This window comes from Xyrauchen texanus, chromosome 8, assembly GCF_025860055.1.
Source record: "Xyrauchen texanus isolate HMW12.3.18 chromosome 8, RBS_HiC_50CHRs, whole genome shotgun sequence".
Classification (NCBI taxonomy): domain Eukaryota; kingdom Metazoa; phylum Chordata; class Actinopteri; order Cypriniformes; family Catostomidae; genus Xyrauchen; species Xyrauchen texanus.
The window spans coordinates 24,346,139-24,366,286 of NC_068283.1; the positions used below are offsets into that span (position 1 = coordinate 24,346,139).

Sequence of the window (20,148 nt, forward strand, 5' to 3'; positions counted from 1 at the left end):
ACCACGCAGCACATGTAACTATATATTTATATAATTAAATCACAGCATTTGCGCTTTCAGCTCAGCTTTATTTATATCACATTTAAAACAACAGAGTTGACCGAAGTGCTTCATAGTAATACAATTTAAAGCATAACATTTCAAAATTGCCATGTACACAAACACCAGTAATCTAAAATACAAACACTTCAAAACTGTGTCCTGTATTTCATTTGTCAGACTCAAAGGCCAGATGAGATGGAATACATGGAGACGAGATGAGATTTCAATCCTGACTTATGTCACTGGCCCGTGTCATAAACTGTTCATCTGGAAAAGTGAAGCTTGCGGCAAAATTGTGTCGTCATAAAATCATGATTCAAAATAAAATCTAGATGCCTGAAATTTAAGAAATTGAATACAAATATACAACTGTATAGTAAAATGTAATATTCACTGTAATAATAATAATTAATCAAAATATCACAAGCAAGACTAAATAAAAAATTTGGCCAAAAAAAAAAAAATGCAATGACCAGTTGAAAAGTTATATTTTCTATTATCTAAGTTTTATACATGTATTGATCATACACCATTTTGATGATTAAATTAAATAAAACTTTTTAAAAAATTCTGGAAAGTTCTGGAAAATAATAATTAGTATGTGTATAGCGCTTTTCATAACACACATAATTTCAAAGCAGCTTTACAGAAAATCATGCTTTAACAGAACATGAAACTGTATTAACTATAAAGTCTTTAAATATTTAAATAATAAATAATAATTATATTTAGAACCCCAGTGAGCAATCCGAAGGTGACTGTTGCAAGGAACACAAAACTCCATAAGATGTTGGTTAATGGAGAAAAATAACTTTGGGAGAAACCAGACTCACTGTAGAGGCCAGTTCCCCTCTGGCTAAACAGCATAAATATAATGCCAATATTAGTTATTTGTGTGCCAGGGCCAGTGTTTAAACAAAGATTTTGCATGAACTGTAAAATTAATGACTAATGTCTGGATTTTCTGGATTAACTGCAGACGTTCGCATAGATGCATTCCCCTTTGTTAGTTGGCTAATGAAGGCTTTTGTTGGCAATTAATTGATAGTTTATGTATTACATCTCAAGAGTGTATTCCATCAATAAACAAAGGTGATGCAGGCAGAGATCAATGAGGTGCATCGCCGTTCAACCGGCAAGTCATTTCGATTAGGTTCGGTGGGGGCCAACCTAAATCCAATGTTCAGTCAGTGGCATATGAAGTATCTGATGTCTTACAGTTGGAGTTGACAAAAAACTTAAGTGTTGTCTGGCTAATTATTAAATAATTAAAAATAACTAAACTGGTATCATATTAGCATATTTTTGCTGTGGTATTGAAATTGGTATCGAGAACCGTGAAATTTCTCTGGTATCAGTACTGACTACTGAAATTTTGGTACCGTTACAACACTAGTTTGGACCCAGCTTTTTGTATATTTGTCACCTACTTTAATAACTGCCCGATCACCCAATATACATAGTCTAGGGCAGAATGTAATTTGAGTATCTAAAACTCTTACAGATAAAATTCTTGAATCTCAGCTCAGAACCACAGAGCATGAGCTATGTCTCCATTCTCCAACTGACCTCACCAGCAGGTAGGTGTGTCTTTTAAACCAAGCCTAAACAATCTAGAGGGAGTCCTGTAGAAACGATGCAAACCCTTAAACTGAAGAAGGCATACCCTTGCATCCCTAGACCTTTTTTTTTTTTCTCCCCTTTTCTCCCTAATTTGGAATTCCCAATGTGCTCTTAAGTCCTTGTGGTGGTGTAGTGACTCCTCAATCCGGGTGGCGGAGGACGAATCTCGGTTGTCTCTGCGTCTTATCACATGGCGTGTGTGTTGACTTAACGCTATTCTCCATGGCATCCACGCACAAATCACCATGCGCCCCACTGAGAGCAAGAACCACATAATAGTGACCACGAGGAGGTTACCCCATGTGACTCTACCCTCCCTAGCAACCACGCCAATTTGGTTGATTAAGGGACCTGGCTTCGAACTCGTGACTCCAGGGGTGGTAGTCAGTGTCTTTAATTGCTGAGTTACCCAGGCCCCCTCCCTAGACATTTATTTTTTTATTCTTTCCCACTCCCCATCCTTCAATACCAAGTAACCTCTTAAGAGCTGTTAATTAAGGCCCCATCACCAAGACTCTGAATCAACAAGGAATAAATACACTGATGCTTCATGACCCTTTCCAAAGGCTGTGAGCACCATACAGAGGGTGTCTGCAGATTTAGGGGTTGTGTACTACCACCAAAATTAGTACAAAGTAGATGGCGCAACTGGAAATACCTGAAAAATTGAGACCTAGAAATTGTTGGGTTATATTTTCAAATTATCTTAAAGCTCAGTTTTCATAAAGGTCACAAAGTGTAGCAACACCCCTCTCCATCCATTCTTTCCAGCAAAAGGGGGACTTATTAATACATAATTTGGGGTTTAGCCATGTGCTTGTGGAAACATTTAGGTAAGTATCAAAATGTAATATACAGGAAACCTTTCCACACTAAATGTAAGTGTGAAATAATGGGATGCATTTTTACTTCTCTAGGCAATTTCATAGAAAGTCTTTGCAATGGTGAAATTGGGACAAGGACCACTTGTTCAATGTTGTACCAGGGAGGGGCTCTCTCAGGTGGAAGAGACCAATGTGCCAAGTGTCAAAGATTAAAAGCATAGTAATAAAATAAAATTGTGAAACCCACCTATTAACATCACATAAGATATTTTTCATTAATGGGTCAAAAATAACCAACTAAATCTCTCAAAATTGCAGAAATAAAATGCCTGAATTCCTAATGTTTTGCTTGGGCCATTATGAGGTGCCAGGTTGGAAAGCTGTGGTAGGGCAATATGCTGTCAGAGCAAGAGCTTCCGATTTAGACTAATTTACCCTGTATCCTGAAAATTTGGAGAAAGAATTAATAATATATCATCTGCATAGAGTAGAAGTTTATGCACCACACCTCCTGCTACAATACCAGGAAAATCATGGGCAAGATGGAATAATAAAGGGGAGAGAGGACAGCCTTGCCATCTTCCCCTACCAAGAGAACAAAATCTGAAATGAATCCATTAGTTGGCCCTGCCACTGAGAGTTGTTTATAAAGTAACTTAATCCACCTGATAGAAGTGCTCCAGAAACCCATACATTTCCAAAGTCTTAAAAAGATAGTCCCATTCCACCCTATCAAACACCTTCTCGGCGCCAAGTGAGATGGCAGCGATCAGATTCTTATATTCACTACTGACCACATAATATTTATAAAGCGTCTTATATAATCTGAAGATTAATATATTTTTTAAACGCATAAACCCCACTTGATCTATGTATAATATATGTAATTACTCTGCTTAATCGATTAGCCAGCATTTTAGATGATATTTTAACATCTAACTGGATCAGGGAAATTGGATGATAACTTTACATTCATTTGGGTCTTTATCTTTTTTAAGAATGAGACTGATCCGGGCTTGCGTCATGGTTGGGGTAGTTCACCTTTCTTTAATGACACTGTGTAAACTTCTAACATAAGTGGAGCCAGTTCTATGACATTAGATTGAAACATTTCTGCACCAAAACCATCTTGGCCCCAGTGCCTTACCTGTTGGCAAGGCTTTGATTACCCCAACAAGCTCCTCCAAAGTAATATCTGAGTCAAGATAATCTTTGACCATTCGTCAATTTAGGAAGTTCTAATGGCTCTACAAAGATGCTAATATCCATATCGGTAGACGTGGACATGGAACTATAAAGATTGAAATATATTTCTTTAAAGGCTTTTTTAATATCTGTGGCAGAAGTAAATATATTGCCTCCAGAAGACTTCTCTGTTTTATGTATCTAGCAAGAAGTCTTCCTGCCTTGTCCCCCGACTCAAAATATGTCTGTCTTGCATTGTCCTGAAAAACCAAAACTCTACCTTCTGTGGCAAAATAGTGTTGTACCTATGTTTTAGCTGAGTCAGCTCTCTAATGGTACGTTCACATACAACGTGAAGAAACTTTTCACCTCACATTGTCTTTTTTCGGCCGGTCTCTGTACATGTATGACATGGGTCATACAATTCCTGGTGCCCACACACTGCTACAACAATTTTTTCATCCATTTTTCCAGATTTCTTCTGCTACTACGTCAGTGCCATCCGGACAATCTCAATGCTTATAGGCATTCGCGACAACGCATCATAAGAATTTCTCACTAGAGATGAAAATTTAAACGGTAGTACCGTAAGTTATGTTGTATGTGCGATTAGTAAATATTATTTTCGCTAAAATCTTCATTTGAATCAGACCTATAATGTAGTCTTTTCGAGTGGCGTGCCCTTTAATAGCGCAAAATGCTGTTTGAAATTTGGTATTTTTTATTTTTTAATGTGTGGTTGTCCCATGCTTGTCTGAATCCCAGCATGTTAATTTGATAGTCATGTCTCCTAATGGATAATATTAATTAAAAATAAAACTTTTTAAAAAACACAATTAAATTAGAGATTTAAATCTTCACCGGCCTCCCGATTCAATTCAATTACAATGCCACTGCACTGCCGCACTTATGATCAAATTGGTTTTAACACATCCTAGAGAGGTGTGTGTGTGTGTGTGTGTAAACTTTTAATAAATGTTTAAAGGTGTTGTCATTTCATCTGGCTGTTTTGATGCGGCCAGTTTTTTTTTTTTTTTTTATATCAAACTATGTATTAGGTAACAAGTTCTTTCCTTCTATGTTCATCCATCAGTTTTTTTCACTACTTCTGGAGCAACAAGTGGAATTAATGTGCCTTCTATAATGTTAAGTAACTTTTTAAAATTTAGTTAGAATATTTTTTTTTTGATTATAAGAATTTGCATCATTACCCCTAGAATGCATATGTGGATTTCAATGCATTTGACACTGGCATTATTTTTGTAATGCATTGTTTGTAATTATGTTTAGTATATAAATATAGGAAGTTGTCATTCAGCCAATGCTTATATCCAAAGGAGTCTTAATGGAGCAACCTGAGGAATTGAATAAAAGATGTATCCGCTAACTAAAATTTTAATTACTGATAAAATTACTATCATAGTTAATTTTCCTTGGAAAAAGTTTTAAAAAAGAATAAGCATCTCTATTACACCTGGGTCTTTTAGACCCACTTATTTATAAATGGTTGATGAAGTTACAAATGCTTTGGAGGGCTGACCCTGTAACTAAATTCTGAATGATTTAACTTTAGCTGAAGCAGCCTCCACTTTAGCTGTAATAAACTTTTCATGTTCCTTGCTTTGAGTTTTAAGGTGCGTGATCAAATTAGTTGTGTTATATGTTTTAATGTTCGTTCCACCTTGTGAAATTCTAGCAATGCAAAGTTTACAAATTGCAACTCTGCTGTCTTTGTTACACAGTTCAAAGTAATTCCACACAAGAGATATTTTCTTTCATTTGTGCTCTATTTGTCCGATGCATTTTTCCACTCTCTTTTAATTAACACTAAATAATTGTCCTCATTCATTGGCTGTTGTTAAACAATCTGCTTACATCCAATAGCGCAGATAGCTGCTTTTATCGGCTGATACCATTTTTTTTGTTTTTGTTGATACATTGCTGCATCAATACTTGATACAGTGCTAGATTGAGAAGTGTTGATAAAAGCTACTGTAGTTTTATAATCTTCATTGTCATGGGAAGTTCACAAAGACACTGTTCTGACTGTTGCAGAAAGACCCCAGTATGGAATCAGAACTACTGTACGATGAATTTGGGTTCCGAATCGACAGTGAAGGTTGGTGTGGGAACATCAGCACTCATCAAAAGTTAAAGAGCATGTCTAGAGTCCTCTTTGTTTGCCTGTAGTATGATCTGGTACTGTCATTCTTTTTTGATGAGCATTTGAATCTGTGTTTGGTGTCAGATGGGGTGAAGACACAGAAATGGCTACATGGTGAGGAAGCCCCTCAAAGAGAAGACCCTCAGCAAAGACTTCGCTGGCAAGCCCATCTGGAGTTCACCCACAACCACACTGTTGGAGACCTGACATGGGACAAGATCTCCCCCAACCTGCCCCGTTCAGACCGCCTTCGGTCATTGGTTCTTGGAGGCATACCACACAGCATGAGACCACAGGTTAGCATTGAGACCGAAAATATGCTTTTGTGTGTTTAGTCTCCACAGCGTATTTAAGGCACTCTTTCTATTGTTACACACTATCAGGCAGCTAATCTGCTGATGTCATGTTCCCATGGCAACTATGTTCATGCTTGAGGGTATCTTGGTGTCACTGAAATAGGACATGTCTTGCAAATGTCTTGTTTATGCTGTCTTGCTATTTTTAGAGATACCCTAGAGAACAGTAAAGCAATCTTCCAACCACTTTTTTGCTAATTTTTTGTGTTTATCTGTCGCCCGCTTTCTCTCCACACTGTCTCTTTCATCCAATCCTTTAGTTGTGGATGCGTTTGTCAGGGGCCCTACAGAAAAAGAGAACATCTGATGTTTCCTACAGAGAAATAGTGAAAAACAGCTCTAATGACGACACCACAGAAGCCAAACAGGTACGTGGCATCTCTGCCGCATATCTGATGTAACGTGATACTGTGTAAAATTCATATGATATGATCTCATTGTAAATATTAAAAGGACAGTTATAACTTTCTAACATAATATAATTTGCTGTCTTTCGTGGAACACAAAAGGAGATAAAGGCAGAATGTTTGAATGGAAAAATGATGCAATAAAATTGAATGATGACTCAGGCTAACATTCTGCCTAACATCTCCTTTAGTGTTCCATGGAAGAAAATCTTTGATTTGTGCTAAAGAAGCAAAAATACCATTGCTGTAAGATTTTATTGTTGATTTGACATATGATATTGAAACTAAGCTTGGCAAACCATTTTGGAGGTTTCTTTGAGAGTTTTAGGATTCTTTCCCCATTTAAGTTTATAGGAGCTGTACTTGAATGATCACATGAATAGCTGCTCTAAGGTGTTGCCAAAATAATCTTTCACTATACCCTTCATGATGCCTCTCTCTCGCTTCATCTCTGTTGCAGATAGAGAAGGATCTTTTGCGGACCATGCCCACTAATGCATGTTTCAGCACTTTGTCAAGTGTGGGGGTGCCCAAGCTCAGGCGGGTCCTGAGAGGGCTGGCGTGGCTGTACCCAGACATTGGCTACTGTCAAGGCACAGGCATGGTGAGAGGCCACTATATCACAGAATCTATGATTCTCTGCTATCTCATGTTCTGGTCATTGACTCAGATATCAGCCTCTCAGTTGTGTGTATGGTCTCCGATACAGGTGGTGTCTTGCCTATTGTTGTTCCTGGAGGAGGAGGATGCTCTGTGGATGATGTGTGCTCTGATAGAGGACCTACTTCCTCCCTCTTACTTCTCCTCCACTCTGCTGGGAGTTCAGACTGATCAACGTGTGCTCAGACAGCTCATAGTGCAGTACCTGCCCTGCCTTGATCAGCTACTACAGGAGCATGACATCGGTGAGACACACAACATAGAGAGTATTCCTTGTGGAGAGAGGGAAAATGTATTTCTAAACAAAAATCACTTTTGTTCAAAGAGACTGGACTAATGAATGTTGCTTTCAAATCATGTCAGAATGATCATATGACAGATATGAAAAGCACCACAATGTCTTAATTACTATTGGGGAATCTGAATTGGTATTGGACATTATTATATTGTATGACGGTACAATTCATTTTGTATGCAGGTAGTTTGTCATATACTGTTTTTTCTGGAATAAAAGTCACAAGTGTTTTATTTTTTTAATCATCATCTTAAAGGTCCTGTGACTTAAAGTCTGAAGCGACTTATATATATAATTTTTGGGCAACGTAACCGGCCGGTGAAACAGGCTGCACAATAAAACACATATGCTTACATGAAAACAGTCATAGAAATGATAGTAGCTATTTAAAGTAGCCTATTCAGAGTATTATCCCCCCCCAAAGTGCTTTATGCAACCAGTTTAAATATTCTGTCCATCATAACATTGTTTCTAACAAACTGTAGACCGCTGACAGACTCCTCACATGCCCACAAAATAATTTTTCATCTCACACAGTTAAAACACTCAGTCAGTGAACAGGACAGTGCATACTGTAGCAAAAAGGACTGCAAATATAAGAAACATCTACAGATAGACCGTCGTTAACGGTGAATCCCAGGTGTGCTGAGTGACTCCAGCCAGGTCTCTTTAAGCAACCAAATTGGTCCGGATGCTATGGAGTGTAGAGTCACATGGGGTAACCTCTTCGTGTTTGCGATTAGGGGTTCTCGCTCTCAATGGGGCGTGTGGTAAGTTGTGTGTGGATCACAGAGAATAGCGTGAGCCTCCACATGCTGTGAGTCTCTGCGGTGCAATACACCGTGAGCCACGTGATAAGATGCGCGGATTGACACCAGCCATCCGGATTGAGGTGATTAACTGCGCCACCACGAGGACCTACCAAGTAGTGGAATTGAGCTTTCCAAATTGGGAGAAAAATGGGATCAAATTTAAATAAATAAATAAATTCTTCATGCTGATGCAAGTCTGACATGCTGCTGAATGGCCTAAGGGAAGTCGGTTGGCTGCTCCCCAGTCCTAAAGCCTGCAGTATACACCCTATGTCAGTGCGACCTATGCACCGATGTGGCCTATCTGTGTGTGTGTGTGTGTGTGGGGGGGGGTTCTCTCAACAATGCAGTTTTGACCTGATGCGACATGTATTCAAGTGTGACTTTATTTACGGAAAATGCAGTACCAAAAAAAAGGTAAACTAAATTCAGTGCTTCTACTGAGTTAATAAAATGATAAAATACAAAGGGAAAAGCATCAATTACGTACCTAATGTGCATGCATTGCTTTTCACTTTGTTGCACCAAGGTTATAAAACCACCCTGTCTTTGTCGGTTTGTAAAAAAAGACAGAAATATGAAAGTGCACAAAAATAAAATAACTTTGTCATTATGACTTCTAAACTCAGGAACATCCAGGAGGGCTTGAAGGCAAAAGCTTTAGGCACTTGGGAAAAATTTTGCATACTGAGGATGTCTTCAAAAAATAATGCCATAAATTGTTTTCATGTATCAATTAATGTCATACAAAGTCCAGTAAACATAAAAAAAGCTAACTCAACATTTGGTGTGACCACCTTTGGCTTCAAAATTGCACTAATTCTCCTAGTTACACCTGGACAGTTTTTCTTGGTTGTTGGCAGATGAGATGTTCCAAGCTTCTTGGAGAATTTTTCACCGTTCTTCTATCTATTTAGGCTGTCTCAATTTTGCTTTTGTCTCTTGTAATCTCAGACTGATACAATATTCAGTGGGGGGCTCTTTGGGGAACATGCCATCTGTTGCATAGCTCCATGTTCTTCTATTCTATTTGCAAAATAAATGTTTGGGAGTCTAAAATGTATATTTCATATTAACACACTAAAGCTGAAAGTATAAAAAAAACATCTTAAGACAAATGTTTTTGAGAGGCATCTAATGTGCCTAAGAGCTTGATAACGAAAGAGACAAAGACCTAAATTGTATGTGGAGAATGGGATGTAATGGGACCACATATCAGTACATTGTGAACACTACATCTGACTAATGTTATTGTGCTTCCTCTTTCCTGTCCTCTTAGAGCTGTCTTTAATCACACTACACTGGTTCCTCACTGCCTTCGCCAGTGTAGTGGACATCCGTATCTTGCTGCGAATCTGGGACCTGCTTTTCTATGAGAGCTCTGTGGTATTATTTCAGGTGACACTGGGTATGCTGAAGTTCAAGGTAACTCACCATCTATTTTGTTGTGTTACTCCTATTGATTGACTTGGTAGAAGAAGAAAAAAAACTTAAACTAAGCCTTCAAAGGCAATGATGAGTGTTTGTTTTCACAGACAAACTTATACACTTAATATTTGAAATGCCAATAATTGTTTCCTCCTGGATGTTAAAGGAAGATGAGCTGGTGTCTTCTGAAAACTCAGCATCAATCTTCAACACTCTATCAGACCTGCCCAGTCAGCTGGAGGATGGGGCGTCAGTGCTGGGCGAGGCCATGCGTCTGGCAGGATCTCTGTCTCAGGAAAACCTGGATGCTCACAGACACAAGCATCTGGCCTACATCCTGGCAGAGCAGGCACAGCACAACTCCAACAACTCCCATTCCCTCAACAACAACTTCAACAAGGTGAAAACGTGAACACAATCTATGTGTAATGCACTTACTTTAGTATCCCAGTGACAGTTCCCCATACATTTAAAGGGATAATCCACCCAAAATTGTTTCTGTCATTAGATACCTACACATGTTGTTTCAAACCTGTAGACATTCTTTCTTCCTTGGAACACAAAACTTCAATGCAAGATGGTATATAAGGCAATGATGACTTATCATAACATCTCCTTTTGTGTTCCAGGGAAGAAAGAAAGTCAGTAATACAGGTTTGGAACAAAATGAGGGTTGGTAAATTATGACAATTTACATTTTGGGGTGAACTATCCCTTTAAATGTAAAATGTGTAATCCATTAGCATCTAAGAATATACAGTTTTGGTTGAAGACCTCTTTATAGGAGGCAGTGATATAAAGTGCTCTTCTCAAATGACAGCATTCTGGGTAATTGTGCAGGTGGTGCGCAGACAAAGCCTGCACAGGAAATCCACCCTGAGCTTGCTGCTCTTCGGGGAGGATGAGGTTGAGGCGTTGAAGGCCAAAAACATTAAACAGACAGAGCTGGTGGCGGCATTGAGAGAAGCCATCAGCCGTACTGCAGAGCACTTTCACTGCCTGGACCCCCGCAATTGCAGCACTGTAAGAGCTACTCAATCACAGCCATCACACTTCTGAATATATCACATCTAATTCAGTTAGAAGTGGAATATTTGCGCACTCAGTAGCACGAAAACCAAACCACTGTGTCATTTACCACAGCAATAAGCTGATCTGATGACTCACTGAATCGGGCCTATGCAACAAGGAATAGAAATGTACTTGCATTCCCTGCAAACAGATCATGAGTCATGTAGAGTCTTAGCATATTAATCAATTATAATAATTAAAGGCATCAAGCTGGATATCTCATTTAATAATACTGCATTCCTCTCAATATTGCCATATTAAAATGAGTCACTCCAATATTAGAATTTATTTTTCAAAGCAAATTTATTTCCAGCATATTTTTTGCCATGATTCTGAGGGGTTTTAGGCTCTGATATTATTTGCATTATTATTTCTGATAATACCATTTCATAAAGCCCATGAAATTTGAAGGTTTTAGTTGACATTGGTTTCTTCTTATTTGAATTTTATTTCCTGTGACTCTTTCTTTTATTTTTAGGATTTGACTCCTGACTACACTATGGAGAGTCATCAAAGGGATCATGAGAACTTCCTGGTCGTATCCCAAAATCGTCAGAGAAGAGCCAAAGCCTTACTTGACTTTGAGCGGCATGACGATGATGAACTGGGTTTCCGGAAAAATGACATCATCACTGTAAGCACCTGCTATTTCGGTCATCTGAAAATGTAAACTACTTTAGTTCTAATTCTTGTTTTGTTTTTTGTTTTTTATTTGTTTTCTTATCTGTTTACTTCCTGGTCCATTGTTAGATCATCTCCCAGAAAGATGAGCACTGCTGGGTGGGAGAGCTGAACGGCCTGAGAGGTGAGCAGTGTTACAACTATTAGCATTAAACCAGTCTTTTATTTGTGAAGTCTTCGTAGCTTTAACTGCAGTCAGAAAACGTGTTAATGCAATAATTTTTCTAAAGCAAAATCAGTACATCAATCAGTATCTCCTGCAACCCTCAAATCATTTTAGGCTGGTTTCCTGCTAAATTCGTGGAAATCTTGGATGAGCGAAGCAAAGAGGTATGTGCGGTTACATTTTTATGTATAAGCTAAAGAATGTCTTGGCTTTAAAACTGTCTCATATTATCTGAGTTTCTGAAGTTTGATTTGCTCTAGTGCTTTCTAAAGGATATCGGTTTTGTCTTTCAGTACTCTCTGGCTGGAGATGACACTGTAACTGAGGCAGTGAATGATTTGGTTAGAGGAACGTTGTGTCCTGCACTCAAGGCTATATTTCAGCATGGTCTGAAGAAGCCCTCCATACTGGGCGGGCCCTGTCACCCCTGGCTCTTCATTGAGGAGGTGCCTATTACCACTTACAAGACTCAATTAATTTGAATATTAGCACATGTACATTTGTACTGTAAATTCTACTTGTAGATTGGATTATTTATTTATTTTACATAATGATCTTTTAGCATGTTGTATTCTTGTTTTGAAAGAATAGATGTATACATGTTAGGAATTTGTGAAAATTGGTTGTGTGTGTATTGATTGCAGGCAGCCAGCAGGGAAGTGGAGAGGGATTTCAACTCTGTCTACTCCAGACTGGTGCTGTGCAAAACCTACAGGTGAGACCCATTTAAATAAGGGACATGTTGTAACCTAACTGCAGAACTTGCCTTCCTCCAACAAAGTGCTTTGTTGATGTAATATCTGGTCTGATCCTTGTCTCTTCAGGTTAGATGAAGATGGGAAGGTGCTCACACCTGAAGAGCTGCTTTACAGGGTAAGTTTGGATTTTCATTTTCACCTTCATGTTAAACTGGCAATTACACAATGAAAAAATGGTTAAATGGATTGTTCACCCTAATTTGAAAACTCATTTCCACATCCTCTTTTTGTTCCAAATCCAACTTACTTGCTTCCGTGGAACACAAGGAGATGTTAGACAGAATTTTAGAAACCGACAAATTTAGTCACCATTTACTTTCATTGCATCTTTTTTCCCAAACAGTGAAGTCATATGGCTTTGGTGAGTAAGTGACAGCAGAATTTTTATTTTTGGGTGAACTAGCCTTCACCGAAAATATTCAGTGGTTTGGGCATTAGCAGTTAATCACTTTTCGGTTAGTTTTAATGCTGTTTTATATTTGCGTGTTGAGTGCTCTCCATCTGTCATCTTAGGCCGTGCAGTCTGTCAATATGAGCCACGATGCTGCACATGTTCAGATGGATGTCAAATTCCGCTCGCTCATCTGTGTAGGGCTAAAGTAAGTCACTTTGTTTGCCTTTTTTGGAGCACATAGTTGTACTTCTTTAGTAAGTGTGTGTGTTTGTGTGTTGTGGCAGTGAGCAGGTGCTGCACCTTTGGCTGGAGGTACTGTGTTCTAGTATGAGTGCAGTGGAGAAATGGTACCATCCCTGGTCTTTCCTGCGCAGTCCTGGCTGGGTCCAAATAAAGTGTGAACTCAGGTGAGACCAAGACTTTTGACAGGTTGATAAGAATAGTAGAAGATGATTCAGGAATTCAGTGGGCGTAAAAGGTTCTGAATGAAGAAGAGAGGCAGATTTATATTCATAATGCATGGAAAGTAAACTTAATAGGTCATAGTACATTGTCAAAGGCATACATTAAGCCAAGCCCTCTACAGTAATTTGAGGAAACAAAGTCATAAACTACCATTTAATGAATACTTTACTCCAAGTAGCTTCAACTGTTTCTGGTTAGCTGATTCATAAACACAAAATTATTACTTGCTTGGAGAGAATCAACTTTGCAAATATATTTTAAATAATCTCTGTGTTACAGGGTTCCCATGGTCATGGAAAACCTGGAAATATCAGGCAATTTTAGAATTGTGATTTACAGGCCTGAAAAAGTAATGGCAATTAATACAATCCTAAAAAGTCACGGAAATTTCTATAGTGAACTTTAGTTTTTCTAGTTATACTCAGGTCTAAAATATTTAAGCAGCTAGAATTGCTCTTTGTGAGTGTGAAGTCTGTAAAATTAATCACAAATGATTGGAAAAGTCATGGAAATTAATTAAACTAAATGTGTGGTAACTCTGTTTTGAGGAATTACTATAAATGAGCCAGTTTAAATGCACACCAATACAATGATAACCAATATGATAATAGCTTATATTTAATAATATGACAAATCAAGAAAAGTATGTTTACATGAGATTTTAAATAATCCTGTTATTCTATGCTTTTGATGTGAAAACGTTAAGAGGCATGCACACAACAATTGCATACATTGGATTAGCTGGTAAGAACGCCGGTAGGCAAACATCTACCTGTGTCAAATAGTTTATTCTCAAGCTGTTTAACTACACGAACGTGCATGTTAACTTGCTCAATGTTATTTAGTTTATCTTTTTATTGCACAGTATATCTTGTGTATATCTGACATGGGTTTGCTTGTGCTGCTTTCAGAGTTCTCTCAAAGTTTGCCTTCAGTCTTTCCCAAGATTGTGAGCTGCCTACCAAAAAAGAGGTGAGAGGTCTGCAATTTAGTTACATTCACTCAATGTCTCAACTGAAATTTCCCTTCCCACACACAAATACACAGTGCGCACAGGGTAACAAGCATTTGCGTGTTTGTCTGCCATTCCAGAGGTCTCCCATTTTTAAATCAGAAGTGTTTAGTTGGGACCTCTAGGTAATGCTGGCAATTAGTTAGCCTACTGCATAGGAACTAGCTGCAATGCAGTGGTGATAGTATTTGCTTTGCCGCTGGGTGTTTCCCCTCTCTCCTGTTGAATGCTGTTTACATTGTTACATTACATGATGTGACTACTGAGTAATCTCACTAAAACTAAATCTCTAAGAACTGGTTTAGCAGCCTTTGTGTGAAATGCTAATTAAACACTAAAGCTTGTACTACCCTCTGCCCATATTTTAACTCTTGAAAGACCCTTGTATTCTAGTGTGCTTATAAAGGCCTGCTCCTGCCATGTTTGATGCCAAGGCCGTTTCTGACTATTCTTGCGTCCTAGGTGAGATCCCTATGGGTGCCTCCTTGGAGGTGACTAAAGCCATTATATTTACTATGGCTTTAGTCTGACTTGAACCAAGAGACTAAAAATGATCAACATCTTTTGACCCATAAGCTAATATTTATTGGTTAGGGTTTTGGCATCTGAACATATGAAAAATCAATATACCAAAAACAGTAAATCATCACAGTAAAAATTTCCAGTCTCTGTGTTAAAGAGGGATGCATAATTTTGTTTTGTGCTGAAAATACAAACATTTTCCTCACAAACACTTCCTGCTATTTAAATTGCTGTTTTCACTCTGTGTATCAATTGCCAGGTAGTCCACAATACCAAATTATCAATACTTACAAATTATACACTACCGTTCAAAAGTTTGGAATCACAAAGGCACTTTTGTTTTTGAAAGAAATTCATGTTTCTGTTCACCAAGGATGCATTAAAGTGTTAAATTCTGCCTTAACAATAGTAATATTGCAAATTATTATTAAAGTTTGAAATAACTGTTTTACATTTGTATTCATTTTAAAATTTTATTTTTACCAGTGATGGCAAAGCCCCAATTTCAGCTGTCTATTAAGAAAACTATGTCACCTAACCTTAAGAAATCCTTCTAATGAGCTAATTTGATACTCAAGAAACCTATTTATAATAATAATAATTATTATTATTACTATTATTTAAAACAGTATTTCTCAATCCTTTCCTGAGTACCACTAACACTTCACATTTTGGATGTGACACTGAATTTTTTTCATGGAGCCTCTATAATTAGATAATCAGTAGAATCAGGTGTGTTAAATAAAGGAGAAATCCGAAATATGTGGTACTCCAGGAAAGGACTGAGAAACAGTTTTAAACCAGTTTTAAACCAGTTATTGATTAGCACAACAGTTTTGAAAACTGTTGTGCTAATCAATAAACTTTGGACATTGCAATACAGTGTCTTTTTTTCTGTTGCTGAAGTATTGAGTACACTTGCATTTCTTGCAAGTCACTTTCACAAACCAAGTAAAATTCTGGTTTTAGAAAGGCTAAAAAGAAAAACATTTTTCAAGAAGCTCATCAGTCTATTGTTTTTTGAGAGATGATGGCTATTCCATACACTGCTGACTTAGAAAAAATCTAACAAACTTGATATAATCAAGATAGAAAGGGAGGTGGGTGGCCCAGATGCACATTAACAAAAATACAAGTACATCGAGTCTCTAGTTTGAGAAACAAACCCCTCACAGGTCCTTAACTGACTGCAATGACCAGTACATGCACAAACAACAGTTTTATCTGCAACAGTGAGGAGAAGACTCTGGAATGTTAGTATTTTTAGGAAGAACTTTGAAGGAAAACCTACATTTGACACTTGCAAATAGGAAAGAGTCAAATGGGCATAAGAAATGAAAGATTGCATGCTAAATGGTTAAAAACGAGTCTCATGAATGTCTAATTTTGAGGTGATGAGCTGCTGTTAGACAAGTTCGATCAGAAGGTCCATGAAAACGTTTGGGAAATGCTAAAGATTTCCGCTCTGATTTTTAACTACATTGTTGTGCATCGTGGTTCTCAATAGTGACCTGCATTGGTTACCTGCTCTCAAGCACTGAAAGAATGTTAGGTTTAATTACACTCTAATCTTGAAAATCAGTAGGAATGATGAGCACGCCATTTGTTTTAATTAGTGTGCCATTGGAAGCAATTGAGAGTGCCGTTTCATCAGTATTACTGCTGAATGTGATGGCACTTAACTGAAGGGCTCACTTTTACACCACTGTGATCTTTTTCCAGGAGAAGGAGCAGAGGCCACTGAAGGAGGGCGTTCAGGACATGTTGGTGAAACATCACCTCTTCAGCTGGGATATTGATGGCTAAATAATGGCTCTCTCCTGTAGCCTGTGAGCTATAATCATAGCCAAACCACACTCTTCAAACCATCTGCAGGAAACAGGGACTAAATGTGAAAATTCATGTTCATTTTACATATGGCTTTAGATCACATTAAAATGGTGTGTTTGTGTGTCTCCATGCAATATTTTCATGTTGACGTGTACCACAGAAGTGATACTGTATAAACAACAATCTGTACAAGGGAGTCCCATGCTTCCATTGCCAAGAGTTCACTCCGTATCAAACTACAGGAAGGGCCAGTGTGGTATGTATGCAAGCACTTCCTTTTCCTCCTAGAAAGATAAATGTTGCACCATTTGGAGCATGATTGTAGTGATCATGGATGAATGTAGGATTTGCACACTTTTGTTAAAATGCTCCATTAACAACTATATGTTAAGCCAAACAAACATTTTCAAGATCATGCTTTGCTGTATCAAACTATTTAAAAGTTTTTTTAATAGGATTTTCAAGTAGCGTTTTCTTAATTATATTATATTGTGACTTACATAAACAGCCTGCGGTGACCACTCCCTCATCTGTAACATGAAATTTACATGAAATTACATCAAACTAAATCATGCCTAATTATGGAAGGTGATGGAGAAAGCTAATTAACTGTAATCAGATCTCTTTCTCTCATGTCCCCAAGCTGAATTCTCACTGATGATGTTTGTACTGCAATCATTGATTGAATTTGCCTCTGTTGGATGTCAGTGATTCATTGTTGGTTGTTACATATTTTGCTATTTCTTATGAACTTTGTAAAGTATAAAAAAAGAGAGTTAGTAATGTAAATTAGATGAAGGTATTGTACATCATTAGTTATAATGGGTGACATTGAATTGCAGGCTTTGAAACTCAGTCAGAATGATGTGAAAAGTTGTTGTTCCTCTGCAAGAGCCTACTGCGGCACACGATGGAAAGGATCCATTTTGTAGTTCTTGTGATTGGTTGACATGAGCGCTATTAACCAAAAATTCTGTAATGTTTTAGCATGGCCAATTCACAGAGCTTTGTTCATATTCACGTACACTGATAATGATGTATACGTAAATAAATCGCCATATCTGGAAGAATTTATGCATTTTTGTCATTTATAAGTGCAACATCAACTTTTCTGTGGTATAAATATATTTTTTATTTTATATTTAAATGTGGGCTGTTGATTTAATTATTCTATGGAAAATAACATGTTAAAGAAAATAACGCAATTAATCCTGCTCCTCACCCTTAAAGGGATAGTTCATCCAAAAATGTAAATAACTTTGCCTGCACTTAATCAATAATATAGACTGCACATTGTACATTTTGCAGATGCAGTCGGAGTGGGTCCCCTCCCTTTATTGACTTGTTGAGTTAATTTAGTGGGTTCAATTATATTATATAAGAGGGCCTATTTTATTGAATATATTTATGTGCAATTTAATGGCACTGTTTTTGTTCAAAAAAACAAAAAAAACACCGGACTTGAGCAATCTGGTAGCAATAGTGTCGCGGAAAATGTCGTGATCGTGCGTGGCTCGTCGGATTTCTGGGGGATGGACGCCAGTTGGAACTTCAATCTGTTAATGGATCCGGTCCTTGATCATTGTGACAAAAGTGTGTAGACCCTTTAGAGCAGCGTTTACACTACAGAGGATGTGTAAACATCTTGGTCTTACAGACATTTGGATATTTCTGAATCCATGTAGGAGAGACTATACCTTTTTTCATCAGTACATAAGATTTACTCTAGAAACGTTTATTTTATATATAATACATGGAATGGTAATTGAGCTAGATTCCATTGCAGTCAGTTACATAGACCAACTGACAAAGGAGGTTTAGGCCTCCCCAAAATTTTATTTTATTACTATGCTTTAATCTTTGACACTTGGCACATTGGTCTATTCCACCTGAGAGAGCCCCTCCATGGTACAACATTGAACAACTCCTTGCCCCAATTTCACCATTGCAAAGACTTTCTATTAAATTGCCTAGAGAAGTAAAAATGCATCCTATTATTTCACATTTACATTCAGTATGGACTAGTGTTGTCAAAAGTGCCATAACTTCGGTACCAAGTCAATACTAAAATAAAAAGGATTCTGCAGTACCGAGCATTGACTCTTTATCCGGTACTAGCATAATATATGGCCCAGGACTGCTTTAAAATGCTCATGCTCCATTACTCCCTACACTGAAATGGAACATTTATAAAATGTAAATCGTGACATGTCCTAGTGTGATTTATTAAATCGCTGAAGGCTGAAATCTTAGTGTGGAAGAGCTGCATACATTGAATTAATGTATAAATCAAATCGCTCAACCATATTGAGAATCATTCACATTGTTTGAGATGACAGAGCAGAGCACTAATCTACTGTGAACCACGCAGCACATGTAACTATATATTTATATAATTAAATCACAGCATTTGCGCTTTCAGCTCAGCTTTATTTATATCACATTTAAAACAACAGAGTTGACCGAAGTGCTTCACAGTAATACAATTTAAAGCATAACATTTCAAAATTGCCACGTACACAAACACCAGTAATTTAAAATACAAATACTTCAAAACTGTGTCCTGTATTTCATTTGTCAGACTCAAAGGCCAGTGCAATGAGATGATTTATCCAGAAAAGTGAAGATTGTGGCAAAAAAATACGTCATAAAAGCCCAATTCAAAATATAAATTAGAGCCCTGAAATTTAAGAAATTGTGACAGAAATATTACAACAGTATAGTCAAATTTAATATTCACTGTAATGATAATAATAATAATAATAATAATAATAATAATAATGAAGCATTACAAGCAAGACTTGTTGAATAAAACTTTGGCAAAAAATAATGCAGTATGTTGAAAAGTTCTATTTTTACTTGTTGAAAGATTTAAGAATGAATTGATTAGACACCATTTTGATGATGAAGTTAAATTAAACTTAAAAATGGTGTTCTGGAAAATATTAATAACAAAAAGGAAAACGTGATTTGGTAAAGAATAAAACAGATGTCACTAGGGCGCTACTTAAAAACACTTAAGCAATGCATCGTACACTTAAAGAAAAAATATTATTTAACTTATTTACATTAAAAAGTAACTTTTTAAATGGGCTTAACTGGTGTGTTCAATAGCACATTATCATATTAGCATATTTTTGCTGTGGTACCATAATTGTTATAGAGAACCTTGAAATTTCACTGGTATCAGTACTGACTACTGAATTTTTGGTACCGTGACAACACTAGTTTGGGCAAAGGTTTGTCTTATGTTCAATTCAGATACTTACCTAAATGTTTCCTCAAGCACATGGCTAAACCCCAAATTATGTATTAATAAGTCCCCCTTTTGCTGGAAAGAATGGATGGAGAGGGGTGTTGCTACACTTGGTGACCTTTATGAAAACTGAGCTAATTTGAAAATATAACCCAACAATTTCTAGGTCTCAATTTTTCAGGTATTTCCAGTTGCGC

General features: G+C 37.3%; 1 protein-coding gene across 4 annotated transcripts in view; it reads left to right on the forward strand.

Moving 5' to 3' along the window:
- sgsm3 (small G protein signaling modulator 3) overlaps window positions 1–17,757 on the forward strand; it is a 36,657-nt gene extending 18,900 nt beyond the window's left edge. The window contains exons 4-22 of one of the 4 annotated variants that reach the window (XM_052131570.1): window positions 5,730–5,793; window positions 5,923–6,134; window positions 6,455–6,562; window positions 7,062–7,205; window positions 7,311–7,506; window positions 9,648–9,793; window positions 9,963–10,196; window positions 10,637–10,819; window positions 11,346–11,501; window positions 11,618–11,672; window positions 11,829–11,878; window positions 12,008–12,160; window positions 12,359–12,429; window positions 12,539–12,587; window positions 12,986–13,071; window positions 13,151–13,273; window positions 13,611–13,645; window positions 14,243–14,310; window positions 16,594–17,757. In XM_052131570.1, the coding sequence (XP_051987530.1) occupies window positions 5,730–5,793; window positions 5,923–6,134; window positions 6,455–6,562; window positions 7,062–7,205; window positions 7,311–7,506; window positions 9,648–9,793; window positions 9,963–10,196; window positions 10,637–10,819; window positions 11,346–11,501; window positions 11,618–11,672; window positions 11,829–11,878; window positions 12,008–12,160; window positions 12,359–12,429; window positions 12,539–12,587; window positions 12,986–13,071; window positions 13,151–13,273; window positions 13,611–13,645; window positions 14,243–14,307 (2,130 nt within the window). In that variant the 3' untranslated portion in view covers window positions 14,308–14,310; window positions 16,594–17,757. The other 3 variants (XM_052131569.1, XM_052131567.1, XM_052131568.1) reach the window with 3 other exon arrangements.
- The last annotated feature ends 2,391 nt before the right edge of the window (window positions 17,758–20,148 follow it).